General features: G+C 48.9%; 1 protein-coding gene and 1 pseudogene across 1 annotated transcript; one reads left to right on the top strand and one right to left on the bottom strand.

Annotated features, from left to right (window-relative positions):
* Window positions 1-505: 505 nt before the first annotated feature.
* LOC136496455 (uncharacterized) lies at window positions 506-2409 on the top strand. The gene has a single exon (XM_066492134.1). It carries the CDS (start codon window positions 539-541, stop codon window positions 2123-2125), a length of 1587 nt encoding a protein of 528 aa, XP_066348231.1. The 5' UTR covers window positions 506-538; the 3' UTR covers window positions 2126-2409.
* Window positions 2410-4241: 1832 nt separating this feature from the next.
* LOC136495344 (probably inactive leucine-rich repeat receptor-like protein kinase At5g06940) overlaps window positions 4242-26167 on the bottom strand; it is a 30374-nt pseudogene continuing 8448 nt past the window's right edge.

The following is a 26167-nucleotide window of genomic DNA, read 5'->3' as shown; positions in this document are numbered from 1 at the left end:
GCGCGGATGCCGGGGCGGTGGCGCGGGGCACGGACGCCAGGCCGGGCCGGGCCGCGGCGGTGGGGCGGCCGCCCGACGTAGTGCGGCCGGGACGGGGGCGCAGCGGCGGGAGGCGTCGGGCGAGAGAGAAGAAAGGAAGAGAGGAAAAGGAAAGAAAGGAAGAGAGAAAGAAAATGTCCCACCTATAAGGCCAGCTCAGCGCCAAGATGTATGGCGCCAAACTCAGCGTCAAGATCTACGGTGCTAAGATCCACGGCGCCGAACTTGCTGTCATGTCACCTCCGGCTCTACTTAGATGCCAACGTGGCCCCCTGACCTAGGCGACAAACCCTTAAACATCGAAACGTGTAAGCTCAATGTCGAGCTAAAGATACAGATTTTAAAATCAAACCTTCGTAAACATATTTATGAAAAACTTAAAAAAAAAAGGCAAAGAAATAAAAAATTCGGTTGGGATTCCTTCTCTTCGAACGTTCCGCAAATGCAATCGGAACCGAGAGGGCCCCTTCGTAAAATCCCCCACCCGAAATCCCAAACAATGGATCGTAAAATTCCCCAGCAGGGGAATCGCTTGCATCCGCCCTCCCCGCATCCGCCCTCACCAAACCCTAGTACCCCGAATCCGCCGGTCGCCATGGCGCCGTTCCGGCGCTGGGCTGACCTGCCGCCAGATCTCCTCTGCCGCATCGGAGACCGGCTCGACCTCAAGTGGTATGCCAGCGCGCGGGGCGCCTGCACGGCGTGGCGCTGCGCGCTCGCGCCGCCGTCGCCCGCGCTCCTCGTGGTCGCCGACGACGCCCGCTGGTGCCCCTACGCCGCCTCCCTCCCCACGCGGAGGTCCTTCGAGCTCACCGCCATCGTCTCGGGGAGCCGCTGTGTCGGCTCCAGCAACGGCTGGCTCGCGCTCTCCATCGTCCTCTTCAGCGGCCAGACCGTCTTCGTGCTCCTCAACCCCATCGCCGCCGTGGAGATCGTCCTCCCGCCGCTGATCTACGAGAGCCGCTGGGTTTCCAAGGTCGTCTTCACCCCGAGCCCCGCCAAGGAGGACTTCGCCGCCGCGGCAATCTGCGACATCGACCGGATCGCGTACGTCACCGCCGGTGCCAGGAGGTGGGCCGTCATGGAACCCGTCCGCCTCACCAGCGGGGACCAGCTCACCGACGTCGTCTACACCGACAAAGGTAAGGTCTACTGCCTCACCAAGTGCGGGGACGTGCATGTGCTCCGTCTCCCTGAGCGCCGGCGCCGGAAGCCTGCCAACGCTGATGAAGCAGGGCCCTCGGAGCCAGAGTTCTCTGTTCTCCAGCCACCACAGCCTACTGAACGCATCAATTTCCGCCCACTGCGATGGCAACATCAGCGCAATTTCCGGATGTTGCGCTATGAACAGGCCCGAACAAGAGATCAGGATCCAACTATTCCACTGAGGGTAACATTCTGTGCAGAGACATTCATCCCATCCTATAAGAAAGTTCCACCTGAATCGCAAGGACCACACCTAAATGCGCTAGCCACTGTTGAGCCCTTGTTGTCTGAGGCCAACCTCCCATTCAACCCTGCCACTGTCTTTGCTCCACCTTATGACACTGTGTCGTCGTTCACTAGTGCGAAGAACTTGGTGTTCTGTGAGGGCTATCTGTACCAAGTTTGGAGGAACGCAAGCTGCACTGTTACTCTGCAGCTGCCTGCAGGAGGTCAGCGTCGCGTCGCGGAAAATGAGATATTGGTGCTTAGGTACTATCCTCGACGGCAGCCTTGCTGGGATGTGGTGAAGGACCTGGGTGGTCACTCGCTTTTTGTGGGAAGGAACAATGCAGTGTCAATGTATGCAGAGGGTGTGCCAGGACTGAAGGGAAACTGTGTATACTGGATTGGTGGGCGTGGTAGGGATAAAGGCATGGTTTTTGACATGGAATCTGGGAGGTCCACGCCGTGCAGGGCTCCTCCGGTTGGCTTTTTACCTGGGCATCCGCATAGCACAATCTGCTGGTACTTCTTGAGCGATGTAATGAGCATCAACAACAGCTACAACACTAGCGTCAGCAGCAGCAGCAGCAGTGGAGGAAGAAAAGTTTATCAGACTCGAGCAAGAGCACGAGCAGATCTTGCAGACATGGAAGAATGATTGCGTCGCCGAACTTCTCGGCGACATAATGAGGACCACCAAGCACCTTGGTGAAAATTGAGTTTATTGCTTCTGGTCTTGGGAGTCAGAGCTTGATTTCAAGGCGGAGCAAAATCTTGCAGAGAAGGCTGAGGAACTTCCTCATGTGTAGCCTGTTTCCTGAAATAATGTTCAGTTTGTTTACTTGCCTGTAGCCTCTATAATGTTTGTATGCTTATTTGATGTAACCGGATAATAATTGTTGTCTTTCTATAACCAATTTTCATGTTGTTGTGTTGAAATAACCATGGATTATGTAATATTTTTGGTGTTGGTAATGTTCTGAATTTTATTACCGGTTTCTGCGGTGCTTGCTCTTTTTTTTATCAAAAAAGCTTGTTGCAGAATAAGCTTTGAGATTGCATTGATCCTTTATTTCTCTTTATGTATTCTGTTTGCGTACACACACCAAGTGCACTGCTATATGCAAGAAGCAAGGGCTATGCTGTGATAGATGCTCTGAACTGTTGAGGTAACCAAATAATTATTGTCTCCTTTTTATGTTTAATTAATTTTCATGATGTTGTGTTGAAATAATTTGATGGATTATGTAATATCTGGGCATTGGTAATGTACTGAATTCTATTATCAGTTTCTGTGCTGCCTAAACAAAATTTTCCACTGGTTCACTTTACCTATTTGGCTCCGTTTGCGTGCCCTTAAACCCGGCTTGATCTACTTCTTTTTTCATCCGGAATAGTGTTTTCTCTCACAAATTTCTTCAGATTCCTCCAAAATTCCTCCAAGCGGACGGGACCTTTGATTGAACATGTTCTTACTATGGTTAAAGTAGAAGGTGATGATTTCCTGGATTAACCATACTTCATTTGCTTGTATTCTTGATCCTGATACAACCCTGAGAACAAACTATGACAAAACACAAGCAAGTAGCAACATTTTCATCCAAAACATTTTTTTTATGTAGAATTGTGTATCCATTAGCAAATCTTCCTAGAAACATGTTATAGTGGAAATACGCTGGCAGGTGGCAATGCTTTACTGTTATTTCATCGTGACGAGCTTATTATAATTGCTTTCTGATATTGGAAGCTTATAAATTATAATTTCTATCTGATACTGGACATGAACAACTGGACAAGGAAGTGTAAGTGTGTCTTGCTGCGTTAAAGGTAGGTTGGGTTATAGTTCTGAAAGGTCACTCACATGTAGTCAACATACCTGCTACCTTGTGCAACTTTTGCTATCGCCCTTAGTTTTTCATTGTGCTTCGGTAAAATCTTCAAGGAAGATGTTGCAGTAAAAAGCTTTGGGGTTTATTGGCCCCGTTCGCTTCGCTGAGAAAACAAGCCGAAACACTGTTTCGGCTGATTTGTTGTGAGAGAAAACACTATTCCGGCTGAAAAAATAAGCTGAAAAGTACGGATTATAAGAGAAGCGAATAGGACCATTAATGTTGCAATGTATAATTATGGCATACAAGTCTTCAGCTTGTTCGGCTGGGCTTATACGATCGTATACGATCGTAGATTATAAGCTGGAACAGTATTTTTCTCACACCAAACCAGCCAGCAGTAAATAATCCACGATCGTTTACGACGAAACGAACGGGCTGCTTGTTTTTGTTTTCTGTCAAGATTCATATATATTCCTTGTGATGGACTGATATAAAATGTCCATTATGTAACTGCATTCGTCTAACAAATGCTGGTCTTGTTCCTTCCATTAAAAGTTCATTTCTGTTCATTCATTCTGCAGAAGCATATTGATGGTAATGAAAATGTGAACTTTCCTTGTGTGCATATACATATACATGTTGATCCTACCTCTAATAGTGCTCATTGCACTCTGAATCAGCACCTGTTGTGGACACTCGACAGTGCAGTCCAGGGTCTACGGGAGGAGAATAATCAGATCCTTAACCAGATTGCTGCAAGTATTGAAATATTCATTCAAGGCCCGTATTTATTTATACTTGTCATGTTTGTGGCCTGAACCTGCCACTTTCATTTATACTCGACTGTCAGTCACAGGGACATGGTGCCTGCAAACTATTTGAATCTAGTTATGGCTTTTAGTCTATTTGAATCTATTTGTTATCTCCAGAGTCCTGAGCGATTTAACTGAGCAGCGGCGTCTGTGGATGAACGCTGAAACATAGTGCCTGCAGCGACCGGGAAACCTCATCCATGGCCGGTCTCTGACCGGGCATCACTGACGTGCAGCGCAGGGCGAGCTCGAGAGTGGCTTGCATCCCCTTCTGCGCCGCCACGCTGGCGATGCTGGGGTCAAGTATCTGCGACACTCCGTCAGTCACGTTGGCCCGCCGCCGCACCCACTTGACGATGTCGACGGAGTCGTCGTCGGACACCGGCTGCTCTGCTGGTTTTCCGGTGACCAGCTCCAGTAGGATGACCCGAAGCTGTAGACGCCCATGAGGTGCGTTGGTTTCTTGGTGCAGTTTTGCTCTGGTTTCAGAAAAGAAAAAAAAAGGAGCAGAACAACTTCAGTGAAATCTGTTCACTGCTGGTTTTCATTCGTATTCATATATTCATCGATTGAACTGCAAAAAAGCATACCTGGTGCAATGTAGCACTTGTAGTTCAGATCCGAAGACATGGAAGATTGGTATGCCATCTCCCCGACGACACGATCAATCCCAAATCCGGTAAGCCTGGGCTCGAATTCGTCACCGAGCAGCACATTGCTCGACTTGAGGTCTCTATGCAGCACTTGAGGAGCATGATCATGGTGAAGGCGTGCCAGCCCTTGAGCTACTCCCAGAGCGATCCTCATCCGGAACTTCCAGCAGACACTGAATTTCGGCGCGCAGATGAGATCCTGCAAGCCTCCTGTCTGCAAGTAGTCATATATGATGCTGACCTCGCCCTCCGAGTAGAAGAATCCCAGCATCTTGGCGATGTTCTTGTGCCGGATTTTCGCCAGTGCTTTCATCTCGTTCTTGGCTACTCTGAATGTTAGCTTGCCTGAAGAATTCAGCAGCCTCTTGACCGCAACGTTTTGCCCGTCTTGGAGCTCGATCAGGTAAACTCTTCCAAACGCACCTCTACCGATGATGTTCTTGTCGTGGAATCCAGCGAGCAGCTCCTCTCCGGTGATCCTGACAGGGTGAAAGAGCACGAGCTTCCACGGGGAGGAGGACTAGCTGCCGTGTAACTTTTTGCAGACCGCGAATGCTCCGACGGCGAGCAGCGCCACGCCGGTGAGAAACGACGCCACGGTTGCGGCCACCGCCAGTCCCTGATGACGCTTCCGCGATGGCGCGTCGCAGTCTTTCGGCAGTCCCGGGCCGCACAGCCCCGGGTTCCCCTGGAGGAACACGGCGGGAAGCTCGGAGATGAGAGACGGCGGCACGCGGCCGGAGAGCTGGTTGTACGATACGTTCAGCAGGGCGAGCTTCAGGTTATGGAGCTCCGTCGGAATGCCGCCGGTGAGGGCGTTGCTGGACAGGTCGATGTACGTCAGCACCTGCAGGTCTCCGAGGGACGCCGGTATCGACCCGGTGAAGCCATTGCCAGCCAGGTACAGCGACACAAGCCTCCTGTAATTCTTGAACGCCGGGATCGTGCCGGAGAGCGCGTTGCGGGAGATGTTGATGATGCTCATCGCGGGGGAGTCGCAGAGATTGTCCGGCAAGCTGCCGTTGAGCGCGTTCAGGGAGGCGGAGAAGCGGTACATGGTGCGGACCAGGCCGATGCTCCGAGGTATCCCCTCGGAGAAGCTGTTGTTGTCGACCTGAACCTGCTCGAGCCGAGACTGGCCGCCGGGGAACTCGGGCAACCGGCCGGTGAACCGGTTGTTGTGGGCCTGGATCACGCGCAGGTCCGGCAGCGACCAGAGCCCCGCGGGGAGCTCCCCGGTGAAGGCGTTGTCGTGGACCTCGAACCTCTGAAGCATCGAACACCTAGCGATCTCCTCCGGGAACGGCCCGGACAGACCGTTCTGTGACAAATCCAGAGTCATCAGCTTCTGAAATTTGCGGCCGAATCTGGGAGGCACGATGCCGGCCAGGTTGTTCATGGACAGATCGAGGACCTCCAGCTGCTCCAGCCCGGGGAAGGATTCCGGGATGACGCCGCTGAACCCCGAGCCTGCTGTGTCAGAGATCAATACTAGTGGTGGAGCCGCTGATAATCAACATCGATTCATCCGAGCGGTTAAGAATGTGACTACAGCTCTAACCGACCACAGGTACGTAAGCTTCGCCTCGCCCGATCTCTTGGAGCAAGCTCCGCCTCGCCAGACCCTGAGGCCACGGGCTCCGCTTCACTCGACCTCCAGGGACGAGCTCCGCCCCGCCCGACCCCAAAACCGTGGGCTCTGCCTCATCCGACGGGGTCCCTTACCGCCGCCAACCACTCCAGATCCAGCCGTATGAGCTTGGGTCAAAACTCTTACATCAAAAAAGAGACCGACACGCCCCGATTTAACCTATGGCTGTGACGGGCCATACCTTAGGGTTCACATTAAGAACAGCGTCAGACGTGCCGGTGTTGTTCTGCCTAACCATCGTACGAACGCTGACAGTCGCGTCGGTTTATCACGATGTCCAGCAGGACGGAATAGAACGCCATGACCAACAGACGACGCCTGCGCGTGGCGCCAGTGACGGATAGGGCAACGACATGGAGTTGCCCCTGTTGACATCTACAGGGTCGGCGGGACCCGTATGAAGGAGAAGAAGAACTCGACGATCCTAAAGGACTTCTCCATCTGATTCTTCTCTTCTCTGTTGTAGCCCGTGTTTTCCCTTGACCTATAAAAGAGAAAGCAGGGCGTCTCATGGAGGGGATCGACCTAACGAGGATCGATCAAATCACCCCGAACCGATCATAACACGAGATAAACACATAAGAACACGACACGAACACATGGCTGAGCAGCGATCGAGCTCTCAGCACCCGTTCACTCTTTTCACCAGAGACTTAAGATCCTTTTTCTCTCTCGTCTATTTATTCCCCCTACTATAAACTTGCAGTGCTAGTAACACAAGCAGCAGCAACGAACTGAACGTAGGGACTTTCTGCCCAAACCAATATAAACCTCGTGTCCTCTAAGCACACCATCTAAGCCAGACGCGTAATATTAGAAATTTAATCATCAGTGGTAACTCGAAACAACAACAGTTGGCACGTCAGGTAGGAGCCTTTTGCGCGTCTCGACGTCCACCTTAGGTCTCGAATGGCCAGTCACGGCGTCAGCTGTGTCCCAGGCGCGCACGTACGCTTTGGGGACCTGGACTTCATCATCACAACAGAGGGAGCGTTGGCGCAGGCTCCCGCCGCCGTCCAACCTCTCCACTCCGCCGGCCTCGACACGATCACCAAGACGCTTGAGGAGCTGCAACTACATGCACCAGAGGCCCGCACCCCCGGAAGCGACCAACTCATCGGCTTCGACAACAGGAGGTTAGAGCGCCAGCTCGGCGCCATCCTGGGACCCCGACCATCCTAGGAGGACCTGCGCCACCTCACCTTCTCGTTTGCCAACGTCATGGCACAGCTTGCTAGAGGAGAGCCGCTCTCTCCGGAATATCTCATTCGGAGCGCCCCGATAGCGCTCCCGTCTGGTCTCCGCAACACCGCAGAGACCATTAGCCACCTTGTGGCGCAATGCACTCCTCCTTCCCCCACGAACGATGAGTTCATGGGATGACCGAATATGTCGCGGAATCTTTTCACGACCTCCTCGCAGGAGAATCAGAGTCGCCCTCCAGCATTGACTCCAGCAGGGGGAGCCATCATCCCTCTCATGAATGTTTCATAGCAGGTACCCCCGAGGCACACGTTGAAAGCATCCATGAGGGAGAGGCTACCCCGACGAATGACTTCAACGATGAGGTCGAGAGGGATGTAGGGGCCTCACCTCGCCTATGGGTAGAGCAGCTGAAGGCCCGGCACCAAGAGCTTGAGGAAGCACGACTCTAGCTCAAGCAGGAACGGACAGAGCTCGAGCGAGAGATCGAGCGCCATGGAGACGATGGGCATGCATGCACCACGGCCTGCGACATGAACAGGAGGATCATCGAGGACGATGAAGCCCTCCCACACTTCACTCGGGTGAGCCAGAACATCGCTGCTGCGGTAGCCTTGCTCCGGGGGCTTTCGGCCCCCGTGACGCCCGAGGACCGTCGGGCCCATCACGAGATTCACACGCTACTTGAGCATGCAGCGGCGTAGCAGGCCGAGAGCTTGTTGTCCCGATGACGTGAGCTCGACACCAGCCAACGCACGCCCTCAAAATAACCATACAAGGATGCGTTAGTCCACCAGGCGCCACAAGGCGTTAGGCCATGTACCGTGGTCCCGATACATGAGCATCTCGACCGCCACCGTGATGTGCGTGACACCCTCAATGCCCATAGGCGTGCCCGCAGCGATGTGAGGGAGGGGGCTAGCCATGGCTACCACCCTTGTTGTGGCGGACGCTACGATAGCGACGAGGATTGAAGCCCGAGCCCCGACTTGTCGGGACCTAAAGGCTTCGGCCGACATATCTTCAACACCGTCTTCCCACCACGGTACCGACCACCGACCAACTCCCAAACTACTCTGGGAAACGAACCCCGGACAGTGGCTCGAGGATTATCGGCTTGCTTGCCAAGCTGATGGAGCAAATAATAATGATTTCATTATCCGCAACGTTCCATTGTTCCTGGTCAATTCGGCGCGAACGTGGTTAGAACACCTTCCGCCCAACAGAATCCAAAGTTGGGCGGACCTGAAAGAGATCTCCGTGGGAAACTTCCAGGGCACATACGCGCGTACTGGAAACCCATGGGATCTCAAAAACTATCGATAGAAGACCAGAGAAACCCTTTGTGGGTACATCCAGTGCTTCTCCCGGCAGTGCAACGAGCTGCCCAACGTCATTGACGCCAACATCATAGGAGCTTTCCTATCTAGGACCACCTGTGAGTCCCTGGTCCATAAGCTAGGATGTAAGGGCCTGAGAACCACCAAGGAGCTCCTCGACATTGCCACCAACCATGCCTCGGGCGAGAAGGCGGTCAGAGCGATCTTCGACCATCTCAAGGGCAAGACAAAGCGAGATGAGGACGTCGACGAAGGCGCCACCTACCGTCCCAGCAAGAAGAAGAACAAGCAGCGGTGCGAGGGCTCGCTCGTGTCCATCGTCAACCGCAGGGGGGTCAGAAGCCCACCAAGGGTACCCCGAACCACTTTGAGAAGCTACTCGAAGGGCCATGCCCAAACCATGTCTTCCTCATCAAGCATCTATACAAGGACTGTGGCCTCATGAAGCAGTTTTTGTTCGGAGGCTCCAACAAGAGGGAGCATATGGGGGACCCCAAGCCAGCCACAGATGACGACGAGGGGAAGGATGGTGGTTTTCCAACACTGGATGGCTACCTCATGATCTTCAGAGGGTCGGTGGCCTATGACTCCAAGTGTTGCCAGAAGCGTGCGCACCGCAAGGTCTATATGGCCAAGCCAACCACGCCTTCCTTCCTCTAATGGTCGGAGTCCACCATAACCTTTGATCTAACTGGCCACTTGGAAAGCATCCCATGGCCAGGATGATATCCGCTCGTGGTTGACCCAATCATCGACACGAAGTGGCTCACTAAGGTACTGATGGATGGAGGTAGCAGCCTTGACATCATGAACGTTGAAACGCTCGACACCATAGGCATCAACCAAGCACGCGTCTAGCCGACCAGGGCACCTTTCCACGGCATCATGCCTAGAAAGCAGGTCATGCCACTCAGGTAGATCGATCTACGTGTCACCTTCAAGAATCCATCCAATTATAGGATGGAGACGCTTACCTTTGAGGTGGTTGGGTTCCATGGAACCTACCACGCCATTCTAGAACGTCCATGCTACGTGAAGTTCATGGTTGTCCCCAACTACACCTATCTAAAGCTGAAGATGCCGAGTCCACACGGGGTCATCACCATCGGCACCTCCTTCCAGTGCGCCTATGAGTGCAAGGTCGAGTGTTGCAAAGATGCCACAGCAATTGTCGCCTCCAAAGAGCTCGTGGCCATCAGGAAGGAGGTCGCCGAAGAAGCACCCGACCCTAAGCAGTTGGCCAAGTCTTTTGAACCTATAGAGGGCGCCAAGGAGGTCCTCATAGACCCAAGTGGCTCCAAGGGCAAAGTGGTGCGCATTAGCACCACACTTTCCTCCGAATAGGAAAGTGCGCTCATCGACTTCCTCTACACCACTAGAGACATCTTTGCGTGGAAACCCTTGGACATGCCAGGCATTCCGAGAAAAGTCGTCGAGCACAACTTAAAGATCAGACTAGGCTCCAAGCCAGTGAAGCAGCACCTACGTCGCTTCGATGAGGAGAAACACAGCATGATCGGTCAGGAGATTGCGAAGCTTTTGGTGACCGGGTTCATCAAGGAAGTATACCACCCCGAGTGGTTAGCCAATCCTATTCTTGTATGAAAAAAGAGTAAGAAATGGAGAATGTGTGTTGACTACATGGGTCTCAACAAAGTGTGTCCAAAGGATCCATTTCCTTTGCCACGCATAGACCAAGTAGTCGACTCAACCTCAGGGTGCGAAATACTTTGCTTCCTTGATGCGTACTCTAGGTACCACCAAATCACGATGAAAGAGTCCATCCAGCTCGTGACATCTTTCATCACCCTATTTGGATCATTCTGCTACGTCACAATGTCGTTCGATCTAAAAACGTGGGGGCTACGTACCAGCGTTGCATGCTCAAGTGTTTCGAGGACCTCATCAGGTGAACCATTGAGGCCTACATGGATGATATCATGTTAAAATCCAAATGGGCTGATCAGGTCATAGCCGACCTAGAACAGACCTTTGCGAAACTCCGAGCAAATGGCATCAAGCTCAACCCTGAGAAGTGCATTTTTGGGGTCCCAAGGGGTATGCTGCTGGGTTTTATTGTCTCTAAGCGTGGCATCAAAGCCAACCCAGAGAAGATCTCAGCCATCATAAGGATGGGCCTGATTTAGAACATAAAGGGGATACAACGAGTTATAGGGTGCCTCACCATGCCCAGCCACTTTATCTCGTGCCTCGATGAACAAGGTCTCCCCCTCTATCGGCTCCTAAAGAAGGTCGACCATTTCGAATGGACGCCCAAGGCCCAGGAGGCACTTGACATGGTCATGCAGCTTTTAACAAAGGCACCGATCCTGGTCCCCTCGACTGACGGGGAACCGCTTCTGCTCTATATCATGGCCACCACGCAAGTGGTCAGTGTTGCCCTGGTGGTAGAGCGAAAAGAAGAGGGACACAACCTCAAAGTGCAGCGTCTCGTATACTACATTAGCGAGGTCTTGTCCTATTTCAAGACCCGCTACCCCCAAATCCAGAAGCTCATGTATGCCATCCACATCGCCAAAAGGAAGTTGTGTCACTACTTTGAGTCGCATCTAGTGACGGTCGTAACATCCTTCCCTCTCAGCGAGGTCATCCAAAACAGGGATGCCACAGAAGAATCGCCAAGTGGGCACTCGAGCTAATGGGTCAAGGCATTTCATATGCCTCCCAGATAGCCATCAGGTCACAAGTGCTGGCTAATTTCATTGCAGAGTGGACCAAGGTCCAAATGCCACCCGCAGTCGTCGACCAGGAGTACTCAATGATGTACTTCGATGGATCTCTGATGAAGAAAGACGCCGGTGTGGGGCTGATCTTTGTTTTGCCCCTCAGGGTACACATGAGGTACATGGTTCACATCCATTTCCCCTCCTCCAACAATGTGGCCGAATATGAGGCGCTCATCTATGGCCTGCGCATTGCCATCGAGTTGGGTTTCCAACGGCTTGATGTCTGAGGCGACTCCTAGCTAGTCATCGACCAAGTCATCAAGGAATCAAGCTGGCACAACGCCAAGATGGCTATGTATTGCTGAGAAGTCCACCAGCTAGAGGACAGCTGGCGAAAGCGGCATCTGGCCAAGAGCCGGTGCCGATAGGCATCTTCGCCAGCGATTAGTACAAATCCTCGGTCCACTATGAGGGGCTAGAACAAGCCGATGATGGTCTACCTACCCTAGGCTTGGGGGCTAACCAGTCGTCGGCTCCATCTGACCCTAAAGTCATGGAGCTTGACTAGGATCTAGCAACAGAGCCCGACCCTCTGGCCGACTAGAGGGCACCTTACCTCGATTACATCCTCCGTGAGGCGCTGCCTACAAACAAAATGAAGGCTCGGTGGCTTGCACATCATGCCAAGTCCTTTGTCATTATTGATGGCGAGCTCTATAGGCAAAGCCACACCGGGGTCCTGTAGCGCTGCATCATCATAGAACAATGGAAGCAGTTGCTAAGTGATATCCATAGTGGGGTCTATGGTCACCATGCTGTGCCTAGAACCCTGGTCGGAAATGCGTTCCGACAAGGCTTCAACTGGCTGACCATGGTAGCCGATGCTGAACATATTGTGTGCACCTGTGAACGGTGTCAATACTACACTCGGTAGACCCACCTGTCGACCAAAGCACTCTAGGAAATCCCCATCACATGGCCATTCATGGTTTGGGGGCTCAATTTGGTAGAACCTCTCAAGAGGGCGCTTGGGGGCTATACACACTTGTTTTTCACCATAGATAAGTTTACAAAGTGGGTAGAGGCTCGATCGATCTCCACGATCAAGTCCGAGCAAGCCGTGTTGTTCTTCCTTAACATCATCCATCGCTTTGGAGTCCTAAACTCCATTATCACGGATAACGGTATGCAGTTCACTAGAAAGAAGTTCCTCCAATTCTATGATGAATACCACATCCACATCGATTAGGCCACCGCGGCGCACCCCCACACGAATGTGCAGGTCGAGTGCGCAAACGGCATGGTCCTACAAGGCCTCAAGCCTAGGATCTTCAACCGGTTGAACAAGTTTGGTGGACGATGGGTCACAGAACTTCCCTCAGTGCTCTAGAGCCTTAGGACGACCCCAACTGGGCTAGCAGCTACACACCATTCTTCATGGTCTATAGTTTTGAGGATATCCTCTCGATCGACCTCGACTATAGAGTGCTAAGGGTTAGGGAATACGATAGATAGGGAGCTGAGGTGTCCCTCAAGGATGCCATGGACTAGCTCGATGAAGCGTGTGACATTGCCCTCCTCTGCTTGACCAGGTACCAGTAAGCATTACACCGGTACCATAGCCATTGAGTGTGGAATCGAGCCTTCAACATTGGGGGCCTGGTGCTCTGCCTCATCCAGAGCAACAAGAACCGCCATAAGCTCTCTCCACCGTATGAGGGACCATACGTCATGGCGGAGGTGCTCCAACTAGCACCTACAAGCTCAAGACCATCAACGGCGAAGTCTTCATCAATGCTTGGAACATCGAACAACTACGTCGCTTTTACCCTTAATATACACACACTTTCTTTTATCAGTTTTGCTATCGACTCCCCGATCTTTAGTGACACCCGACCCCAACAACGGCAAGGGGTTAGGCCTCACTCAGGGGCTAATAAGAGCACATTCTCTATGCCCAACCCTTTCTCACATTGAGACCTAGAAATAAGGGTTGCGGAAACGAACACTGAGTAAAATTGGTCGAACTGCAAGAAACCTATGCCCCAGTGGCTACGACGTTTTGCTCACCAGCGTGATCAGAGTTTTCCGCACCCTAAGCTTTTTAGCCTTAACTACGGAAAGAGTCAGTACGCGTATAAGAGTATATCCACCTGACAAATATTCTCTGTGCCTGACCCTCTCTCACATTGAGACCTAGAAGCTAGGGTTGCGGAAACAAACGCTGAGTAAAACAGGTCGGACTGCAAGAAACCTACACCCCAGTGGCTACGGTATTTTTGCTCACCAGCATGATCAGAGTTTGTTCACCCGCACCCCGAGCTTTATGGCCTCAATGATGGAAAGGATCAGAACGCACTAACCTTTTTATACAAAAAGGGAGAAGGGCTAAAAAGTTGTTTGGCCATAATGAAATTTAAGAGCTTGTCCATTTTTTACAAGTTCACCGCCTCGTTTATTTGCCTAACTAATTTCTTGGGTGGGATCATCTCATCCTCTATCTCTGTAGGTAAGTCCAATGCCAGTGGGTCACATAAGTCAATCGGATAGCTTGGCCGCTGCTGAGAGATGGGTAAGGAGTAGTAGGATGCCCCATGCGGGTTATGCCGACTCCATCACGAACGATGGACCTAGATTCTACTCGGACATATATGATAAGAGCTCTCTAAACCCATCACTCAAGCCATTAAGGTAAGTCCTATGCCAGCAGGTCACCCAAGTTGATCGGACGACTTGGGCCACTATCAAGAGACGGGTCATCTCTAAGTGGCGCCTGACCCTAGCAATGGCAAGGGGTTGGGCCTCACTTGGGGGCTAGCAAGAGTGTCTATTTGGTAGACATTCTCTATGCCCAACAACTTTCTCATGCCAAAACCTAAAGGCAAGGTGTGCAAAAACAAACACTGAGTAGAACTGGTTGGACCACAAGAAACCCATGCCCTAGCGGCTATGGCATTTTTGCTCACCAACGTGATCAGAGTTTTTGTCCCCACACCCTGAGCTTTAGTCTTCGCCTTCCTAGGAAGGGTTTAGAGGGGCCCACCGGTGGAATCTCCATCGAGGAGAGGCCAACAGGTTGCCTAAGTCGATCGGATGGCTTGGGCCGCTACCGAGAGCCTGGTCATCTCTAAGTGACACCCAACCCTAGCAATGACAAGAGGTTGGACCTCACTTGGCGGCTGGCAAGAGTGTCTATTCGATAGACATTCTCTATGTCCGACCCCTTTCTCACGCTAAAACCTAAAGGCAAGGTGTGCGGAAACAAATGCTGAGTAAAACTGGTCGAACTCCAAGAAACCTATGCCCCAGCGGCTATGATGTTTTTGCTCACCAGTGTGATCAGAGTTTTTGTCCCCGCACCCCAAACTTTAGCCTTCACCTTCGCCTTCCTAGGAAGGGTTTGGAGGCGCCCACCTATGGAATCTCCATCGAGGAGAGGCCAGCAGGTCACCCAACTTGATTGAACGGCTCAGGCCACTACCGAGAGATGGGTAGGGAGCAGCAGGATGCCCAATGCGGGTTATGCTGACTCCATCATGAATGATGGACCTAGATTTCACATCAACATATCTGGTAAGAGCTCCCCAAACCCGTCACTTGAGCCATTGAGGTAACTTTACCAACCCCCACTTTACTTCTCCAATGCATGAGCAATCATTCATCTATTCTCATGCATGCATTCATACATTCATCTCATACATCCAAGCATTGCATTTGCAATTATTATGTCACAATGCTTCACATTGCGTCATGAAGCGGTAGTCGTCTCATTTGATATGAGCAGTGATTGACCAAGGTTCCAAGGCTGACCCATGAAGGGCTTGAGGTCATCTCGTGTCAAATAGAGCCAGGCGAGAAAATGAAGATGAGCCCCAGTGGCCTTTGCCCAACCCACTCAGAAGCGGCAGGGTCATCTTAACCTTCTTGTTCGATCCTAACCTCGAGCCAAGCTCACAAAATCTCCATCGAGGGGAGGCCAGTGGGCCACCTAAGTCGGTCCCTAGAATGACTCAGGCATCTACAGGGATGTGGGTTAAGGAGCAGTGGAATGCCACATGAGGGATATGCCGACCCCATCACAAACGACGGAACCAGATTCCACTCGGACAAGCCCATTAGCGAGCTCACTGAGCGCATCACTCGAGCCATTGAGGCAAGTGACGTTAGCTCAACCCCTCTGGTTGCGCAAACCACGGATGAGGTGATGATCACAAAGATGAGCCAACCCTCGACCAGACCCCCACTATGCATGGGGACTCAAGGAAAGTTGGACTCACAAGGAGACCGAATGCGCGATCGTAGAATGATAGCCTCAGATCCTAGGGAGGGGGTACGTGCAAAAACTAAGAATAATGTTTCTAAAATAAGAGATGCTTTCTCCTACTAGTTTCGCTATCCTCTCCTTGATCTTTAGTGACACTCGACCCTAGCAATGGGAAGGGGTCAGGCCTTACTTAGGGGCTGATAAGGGTATATATATACCCTTTCTGAAACAATCATCATGCCCAACCCCTTTCACACGTTAAAAACCTAGTGGCAAGGTTTGTGGAAACAAACAACTGAGTAAGACTGATCAGACTGTAAGAAACCTACTCCCTAGCGGCTATGACATTCTTGCTTACCAGCGTGATCAAAGTTTCCCGTTTACACCTCGAACTCTATGATCTTAACAAATAGAAGGGTTAGAATGCATTAACCCCTTTTCACACATAAAAAGGGAGTGTCGGTGCGACATCAGGAAGGGAGTTGCATCATTTTGAGAACCTACGGATGTAATCTTGTAGGGACTCATTGGGCTTCTGTTGGCAGCTCTTGAGGTCCTAGGAATTCCTAGGACGGACATATGTCCCTTGGAAATTCCCAATGAAGATCCTCTTGAGATCTGCCCAGTCACGGAGGCTGTCATGCGGGAGAAATTTGAGCTATGCTCGAACATGTTCCCCCACGCAGATGGGGAGATATTGAATGATGAAGTGGTCATCATTCACTCCTTCGGCTCAGTAGGTGAGCTAGAAGTCTTTGAGCCATATGCCAGGATTTGTCTCCCCGGTATACTTGGCCATGTTGGTGGGTGGTCAGAAGCGCTGTGGGAATGACGCTCTCTAGATGCGATGGCCAAAGGCCCTGGGTTCCGAGCCATCTAGGCTAGGACTCTAGTCGTCTGGTTGGCGACTATGCCTAGGGTGTGTTCCCCACTCCCCTCTATGGTCCAGCTAGGGCCCATGCTGCCTACTCTCACTGTCCCATGATAGACGTCATCATCACACTGGGTTTGGCATCGATTGTTGATGACGCTGCAAGCATCTCAGTTTAGCCCAAGGCATTCATGCACAGGTGGCCGGTATGGAGTGAGCGCTAGGTTAGGCTATGGTGCAGCTACAGCCTCTTGTTTCATGCCCGGTGACTATAGTGGTAAGCGGATGGAGTGGTTTGACTAGCCCCCCCATTCCTCTAGTGGGGAGAGAGGCCACGAGTCAGTGTCATGACATAGAGCTCTCTGCCTATTGTACGGCGGCGGTTTCCACCAGCGCTCGGAGGTTTTGGTGGACCGCCTGCTCCTGGGGGTCGACAGGCTCTAGAAGGCCACGCATAAGCATTGCCACAGCGATGATGTTTTGGCCAGCCTGAGCGAACTATGGGGGATCATTCCCCCCATCAATGATGTTGCGCTGGACCTAGCAGGCGCAACCCTGGGTGCCACTCGTTGGGTTATGCGCGTGGGGCATAGCGTGCCACGCCGAGCGTGCCGGCGCTGGTGGTGGCTAGCTTTGCCACCTTTGTCATAGCTCCTCATCGTGCTCCTACACACGCATGAGGGTTCGGAGGGGTGTGAGTCTGTAGGGACTCTGCTACCACCGACGACTGTCCCTAAGCATCTGCCATAGCACACTCCTAGGACAGAGGGTGGCTTGGTGCTACGATGTCGCCAATACTAGAGCCGTCGCTTTCAACCTCGTCATCCATGAGGTCATGGAAAGAGGTGGGAGCATAGCCCGCTATCTCCATGAATTTAGATGTGAGAGGGGGTGGCGTCAGCATCCTTCGAAGCCCCCATGCGTATGCATCTACGGGGGACGTGGGGCCATAGGGGAACCAGTTGCATGGTGGTCACGGTGGGGACAACGGGGTCCCTCTAGAGAGTTGGCGAAAGATAGTAAATAGCAAGTAAATAATAGTATGTACATTACTCATAGTGGGGCTTGAGCCCAGCATAGGCTCAGAGCGAAGCACAGGCGCCTTGTCATTGAGGTCGTCGATCATCCCGGAGCCGACAGAGGGCGCTCCTCCTCCGACGGGCGTCGGGACAAGTGCCTCCTCGCGAAGGCGAAGCACGCCGAGCTGGTCGGCGATGAAGTCTAGGCTTCCAAAGAGGAAGGTCTAGGATGGCTCGAAGATGGGAGGAACCCATATCCCAATAGGTGGGTAATGGGAATGGGGATCCCGATCTTCCATCAGGTAGTGATAACTATCGTTGTGGCAGAGAATGACACACCGATCTGGCTTCAGATCGAAAGATCGAACCCTGCAATTTTAGCACCACAACTCTGGTTATCAACCGAGACATGGATCTGGTTGACCTTGCTAAGAAGGCTAATCCCTGCCTGCACAATGAAGAACACAAGCAAGAACAAGAAAGAAAGCAATCAAATTGTAGATGAATGATTAATCTCACGAAGTTGGGGTCTCACAAACCGATGAACGGTGAAACTGTTCTTGACAGATTAATCTAAGCAAAACCCAAAACCTAATGATGGTAGTGGCGTATGATTATAAAGGTCTTAGGGTCATCGCCTACCCTAGACATGCCCCCTAATGGGCCCACACACGATACACGGTCCAACTGACCAAAAGACGGTGTCGCAGCACCCTGGTAGATTCTAGACACTGACTTATTTCGATGATTCCCATTGATTCTAAGGCCTATTGACATGAGACCACTTGGATTGGCTTCCTTATCAAATTAGCTTTCCAACCATATGTGGATCATCAAAAACGGAGTCTAGATGCATCCTAGGTGACCAGTTTAAGGTAGACTGGTCCTGGAGGCCGAGACAGACTCGAAATCATATTGGACTGGACCTCCGATTTCTGTTGAACGTCCTTGCCGGTCATCAATGCCTCCACCTCTTCCTCTAAGTCCCTCATGACCCTCTCTAATGTTTCTAAGCAAGATAACATCATTAGAAAGTACTCTATTCTCAGAAGTATGAAAATAATCGCTTAAGAACGAGCTCACCTCTAAATTGAGTTGACACATTCGAGCCTAGGTCATTGGACCTTGCATGACGGTTGGAGGATTAGCGGGTACATCCAAAGGAGTGATGTCCTCATCATCCTCCCCCTCTTGAAACTGAGTCATTCTTGACTCAAGATCATCTTCTTCTCCCAAATAAGGCTTCAAATCTGCAATGTTAAAGGTGGGACTAACCCTAAACTTGGGTGGTAACTCAAGTTTGTAGGTATTATTATTTATTTTCTCAATTATCTTATAAGGACCAGCTGCTCTTAGCATTAATTTAGACTTATGTAGCTCAGGAAATCTACCTTTTCTCAAATGTAACCAAACCAAATCACCCGGTTCAAGTTTAATTTCTTTTCTACCTTTACTACCAGCAATTCTATACTTTTTATTCATTCTTTCAATATTTGCTTTAGTTGTTTTGTGCAACTTACGAATGAAATCAGCACGCTCTCTAGCATCACTATGTGTTCTTTTAGCGGTAGGTAAAGGCAAAAGATCAATAGGAGCACGAGGGTTAAAACCATACGCTACCTAAAAAGGACTTACCTTGGTGGTGGAATGTTCCACCCTGTTATATGCAAACTCCACATGCGGCAAACATTCTTCTCACATCTTCAAATTGTGCTTCAAAATTGCTCTCGACATGGTGGACAATGTTTGATTCACTACCTCAGTTTGCCCATTAGTTTGGGGATGACATGTTATAGAAAATAGCAGCTTGGTCCCCAATTTATTCCACAAAGTGCACAAAAAATGACTCAAGAATTTTGCATCGTGATCTAAAACAATAGTAGAAGGCATACCATGCAAGCATACAATTTCCTAAAAGAAAAGGTTAGCAATATGAACAACATCGTCGCTCTTATAAGAAGGAATAAAATGTGCCATCTTAGAAAAACGATCAACCACCACAAAAATACTATCCCTCCCCCTCTTAGTCCTTAGCAAACCCAACATAAAATCCATAGATATATCAGCCCAAGGAGTAGAAGGAACAAAAAGAGGCATATACAAACCATGTGGGTTCAACAGCGACTTAGCTTTTTGACATGTGGTGCACCGAGCCACGTACCGTTCTATATCTCACCTCATCCTAGGCTAAAAGAAATGTGTGGACAACACCTCCTCTGTCTTTTTGGCTCCAAAATATCCCATCAATCTGCCTCCATGTGCCTCCTGCAACAACAAAAGACGAACGGAGCCAACTGGAATGCATAGGCGGTTAGCTCTAAACAAAAACCCATCATTGATCATAAACTTATTCCATGTACATCCCTCTCTACAATTTAGCAACACATCCTTAAAATCAAGATCAAGCTCATATTGTTCTTTTGCTGATTCAAGCCCTAAAAATCCGACAATCAAGTTGGGACAGCAATGTATATCATCTAGACAAAGCATCAGCAATCATATTATCCTTCCCTTCCTTGTGTTTGATAATATAAGAAAAAGATTCAATAAATTCAACCCATTTAGCATGCCTATGATTCAGATTATATTGAGAACGAAGATACTTAAGTGATTCATGATCAGAATGAATAACAAATTCTTTAGGCCACAAATAATGATGCCACGTCTCTAAAGAACAGACAAGTGCATACAATTCTTTATCATACGTGGAATAATTCAGAACAGGACCATGCAATTTTTCACTAAAGTAAGCAATGGGTTTACCATCTTGCATCAAAACACCCCCAATGCCAATTCCACTAGCATCACATTCTAGCTCAAAAGTCTTACAAAAATTTGGAAGTTATAGCAATGGTGCATGTATGAGCTTGTCCTTCAAAGTGTCAAAGGACTCCTCATGTGCATTTCCCCAATGAAACACCACCCCTTTCTTCATCAACTCATGCAACGGGGCAACGATGGTGCTAAAATCTTTCACGAAGCGGCGGTAGAATCCTGCAAGACCAAGAAAACTCCTCACCTGTGTGACTGGTTTGGGGAACCAGCCAGCTCTTTATGGCTTCAATTTTCATCTCGTCCACCTCAATTCCTTGTAGGAGTTATAGCATAGCCAAGAAAAGAAACTTCAATCCAGTACAAAAGATGCACTTCTCAAGGTTAGCAAATAAACATGCATCACGTAAAGCATTAAAAATAGCATGTAAGTGATCCATATGTTCATCAAAAGACTTGTTGTAAATCAATATATCATCAAAGTAAACTACCATAAAACGACCAATAAAAGCTCTCAAAACCTCATTCATTAAGCATATAAAAGTGCTAGGTGCATTGGTCAAACCAAAAGGCATTACTAACCACTCATACAACCCAAATTTGGTTTTAAACTGCGGTTTTCCATTCATCTCCAAGTTTCATTCTAATTTGGTGGTAGCCACTTCGCAAGTCAATCTTGGTGAAAATTATAGAACCACACAACTCATCAAGCATGTCGTCTAGCCTAGGAATAGGATGACGATACCGAATAGTAATATTATTGATGGCTCTACAATCAACACACATACGCCAAGTTCCATCTTTCTTAGGAACTAAAAGTATAGGAACGACACTAAGGACTGAGGCTTTCACATACATACCCAGTGGTCCAAAAGGTCTTAGACTTGTCCGCTGAATTTCCTTAGTCTCCTCGGGATTGGTTCGATAGACAGCTCAGATTGGGCAAGATTGCTCCCTAGAATCAAATCAATTTGATTCTCTATCCCTCTCATAGGTGGCAGCCCTAGGGGTATCTCAGCTAGAAAAATGTCCTCATACTCCTGCAAAAGGTTAGTGACTAGCGGGAGGCACCGAGCTAACAATATCATCAAGCGAATACATAGCTCGTTTGCATACCAAAGCATAGCAAATATCATCATCAGAAATTTCCGCAAAGTCATATTTTGTTGCAAGCATAACACCACCCTTCAATTTAATCCCTTCGGCCCTAGAAATAGATGTAGACTTGTCCTTTTTAGGTGAGAGAATAGAATTAGCAACTTGCTGATTTTCAGATTGAACATCATTCAAACTAGCAGCGCATTCTCTATCAGCTTGTATAATTTGAGCAGGGGTCAAAGGTACCAAAGTAATTTTCTTTCCTTTAAGCACAAAGGTGTATTTATTACTTCTACCATGGTGTGTAGCATCATTATCATGTTCCCAAGGATGACCCAATAAGAGTGAACAAGCTTGCATAGGTACCACATCACAATTAATAGAATCAGCATAAGAACCAATGGAAAATGATACTCTGCAAGTTTGTGTTACCTTTGCTTTACCAGAATCATTTAGCCACTGAATATGGTATGGACTGTGGGTGCGGGCGTGTGGTCAAGCCAAGCTTCTTGACCAATTCAAAACTCACCAAATTATTGTAGCTACCTCCATCAATAATGACACATGCTCGATGGTTGCTGACGACGAAGAAAATCTGGAACAAGTTATGGCGTTGTAGCTTCTTAGGTTGCTGTACTTGTGAGCTAAGCACCCGCTGTACAATGATGCTCCTATAGGACATTGTTGCCTTGTCACCAAGGACTTCGCCATCCTCCTCATCTGCATCTTGGTCTTCTTCATCCTCAATGTTCAGAGGTGCTGATGTAACCATCTTCTGTAGCAATATATGCCTGCTGACATGGGCAATCCTTCTACACATGGCCAATGCCATGGCAACAGTGGCACTGAATGCCTGAAGTGCGTCCCATCGATACAACGGATGAGGCACTCTTCGTAGGCACCTACAAAGAATTTTTACTTGAATCTAAAGGTCGTGCGGGAGGTGCCTTAGGTGTAGCAGGTAACTCTAGAGGCCGTTGGTCGCTTGCTCGCTGGTGGAGGTGGCCAAAAAGTGGTTGGCTTGGTCAGCTCCGAAGATGGTGCCGATCATGGTGTGTATGTGGTGCTGACCTTGCCCTTGCTCTATTGTTCACACCCATGCAATTCCTTTTCTGCAAGCATAGCAAACTGAAATAACTGGTTAATAGTGTTAAATTCTTTATAATCAACAATGTCTTGAATCTCACACCTCAAACCCTGAATAAAAACTGACAAATGGAATCTTCATTCCCCTCCACAACACTACAACACATCAATCCCTTTTGGAGCTCACCATAGTAATTCCTATACAAATTTTTATCCTTGTTCTAAAGTCTCTATGATAAGAAGGAGGAACAAAATGATCATGTATAGCTATCTTAAGTTCTTCCCATGAATCGGGTAAAGCATCCTATGTCCGCTAGCCCATTCCACCAAATAATGGTAAAATCCTTAAACTCACTAGTAGCTTGTCGAACTCTATGATGCTCAGGCACAAGGTGAGCACTAAACTTTTGTTCTAAAGTCATCTCCCAATCAAGATATCCCTCATCATCATAATGACCCAGAAAAGATGGTATTGTGAACTTAATCTTAGCATAAGGATCATCGGTCACACAGTGATTATTACCTTGATGGTGGTGGACACCACCTATACCTATCGTGTTGCGGCGAAGACGTTGTCGTAATCTTGCTTGTCGGAAGGCTGCTCGATCTACGTTCCCAGTGACATCATGCACCATGTCTTCTGGCAAGAGACCATCGGTGTTGCTGCCGGAGACGTCATTGTTGTTGACCGCCACCAAGGTTTCTAGAATTCCAGCTCAGTAACCTTGTCGGTTAGCATGGAAATTCCTTTGTCCAATCTCTCCATGTTGTTGCCAATGTTGAGTTCAATGAGTGCTATCAGTGACAGCCTTCTTGCGGCCTTATTCATCCTTTTTTTAGGCATCCTCTACAACAGCTTGTAGTTGCTCTTGGCTGACACTCGTTGAAACCCTTAGGATTGTTATCTCCAGTCTGATCACCTCCTACCATTGTAAACACAAAAATAGGAACAAACAGGTGAAAGTTATCCCTACCAAATGACTACGTGGTTGCAGTGGTCTCACTTTTTACAGCAAGTGGAAGTGTCTTACCAAGCTCTTACAAAGTTTTTATCAACTGCAAGCAGTGGTCGGTACAACCGACGGCTGGTTCGTGATACCTGTGAGGCAGTGGTACCAAGATTGCAAGGCTCATTTTCTATACTGATCTGAAGAGTTTGTGGAGCTTGGAAGGCACACAAAGAATAATATGTATATCTGGCACATAGGTCAGTAACAGAAAGTAATGCTGAATTATAGTCCAAAGTACTTATTCTCATTGCTGGTCTAAAATGTTTTAAATACCAGGTGTGTAACAAACAAGTATGGTGGATAGCAAGGTGACAGGGGTGTGAAAAACAAGTATGATGGATGGCAACAGCAACACAAACAAGAAACCAGACAACACACGCTAACACAACTCACTTTGGCCTTCTCTATGTGCTCCTCTAGATATTGTTCCTCTTTTGCCCCCATTTTTCTATTTTTTAGGTTGTCGTTGTTTTTTGGGGAAATTTTGACTTTTTATTTTTTTTATATTTTTTCTTCACTTAGGAGCACAAAAGAAGTAACCACAGAAAATATTAGCTTAAACAAGTGAAAGGCGTGGACTGTGGAAATTTCAGAAGACGTGCTCAAAATCAACAAAAAGCCTGTGACCACGAAAAGAGGATCTTGTGACAAGTTTTTGACCAAACTAAAAATTTCCAACCCTGACAACATGGGGATAGACGGATCTGAAATTTTTTTCTAATTGATTTTGATATATGGAACATCGAAATCTGAAGTTCGTATGCGAAAACTAAAACCTGTTTTAAGAATTGGCTCCGAATTAGAGGACAAAACGGGAACAATGTGCATAAAATTGGTCACAGCAGCAAGGATTTGATGAAAATGATAGGGGGAAAACACACAAACTTGGACTATAACATGACCTAACCAGCAACAAGACCTTGACCAGGATACAAACTCAACACGACGGACTCTAAAACCAAAATATGCAAAGGCTATGGCGTGGAAGATTCAAGGACAGGAAAAAAACATGGCACTGGACTATGGGATGAATACAAAACACTCAAAACTAGGGGATAAATGTGAACCTGATAGTATACCTTAGCTCTGATTACCACTTAATAGGAACGGGGATCCTGATCTTTCATTAGGTAGTGATAACTATCGTTGTGGCGGAGAATGATACACCGATCTGGCTTTATATCGAAAGATTGAATCCTGCAATCTTAGCACCACAACTCCTCTATTTATCAACCGAGACACAAAGCCAGTTGACCTCGCCAAGAAGGCTAATCTTTGCCTGCGCAACGAAGAACACAAGAAAGAAAGCAACCAAATTGCAGATGAATGTTTAATCTCACGAAGTTGGGGTCTCACAAACCGATGAACGACGAAACTGTTCTTGATAGATTAATCTAAGTAAAACCCAAAACCTAATGATGGCAGTGGCATATGAATATAAAGGTCTTAGGGTCATCGCCTGCCCTATACACGCCCCCTAATGGGCCCAAACACGATACACGGTCCAACGGACCAAAAGACAGTGTTACAACACCTTGACAGATTCTACACGCTAACTTGTTTCAATGATTTCTGTTGATTCTGAAGGCCTTTTGATGTGAGACCACTTGTATTGGCTTACTTATCAAATTAGCTTTCTAACCATATGTGGATCAGTTGAAAACAGAGTCCGAATGCATCCTGGGTGACCAGTTTAAGGCAGACTAGGTCCTAAAGGCCGAGGCAGGACTCGAAATCATGTTGGACAGGGCCTCCGATTTCTGTTGAATGTCCTTGCCAGTCATCAACGCCTCCACCTCTTCCTCTAAGTCCCTCATGACCCTCTCCAATGTTCCTAAGAAAGATAACATCGTTAGGTAAGTAGTCTATTCTCAAAAGTATAAAAAGGATCGCTTAAGAACGAGCTCACCTCTAAATTGAGTTGACGCATTCGAGCCTGGGTCATTGGACCTTGCATGAAGGTTGGAGGATCAGCGGGTACATCCTGAAGGAGTGATGTCCTCATCAGTGGGAGTGTGGGAAACTCTAGTGAGCTAAAGCAAGTCATATCGCTTGAGCCCACCATGCTGAAGATGGCAGAAAGGTGGGCTATCCAATGACCAAAAGCGTGAACGTACGGCCTTGACCCCACGGATGGCGCCAACTATCGGTGCAAAAAGTGGCCAACTAGTAAATATTTATCATTTTGTTGTATGTTATGATCGGATGTGGCCTAGCACTCAATGACATAGGGTTTATACTGGTTCAGGCAACGCGCCCTAACGTCTAATTTGGGTCGGTCGGTGACTTTATTCCTACACCCAGGTGCTCGAAGTTTGTTGTGGGGTTACAAACGAGTAGGAGTAAGATGGGGGTGTTAAAGGTCCGATCAGACTCTAGACCGAAGGGACCAAGAGTGATGG

This window comes from Miscanthus floridulus, chromosome 12 (genome assembly GCF_019320115.1).
Source record: "Miscanthus floridulus cultivar M001 chromosome 12, ASM1932011v1, whole genome shotgun sequence".
In the NCBI taxonomy this organism is placed as follows: Eukaryota; Viridiplantae; Streptophyta; class Magnoliopsida; order Poales; family Poaceae; genus Miscanthus; species Miscanthus floridulus.
Note: the sequence above shows the minus strand (reverse complement) of the source record. Positions and strands in the feature narration are given on the sequence as shown.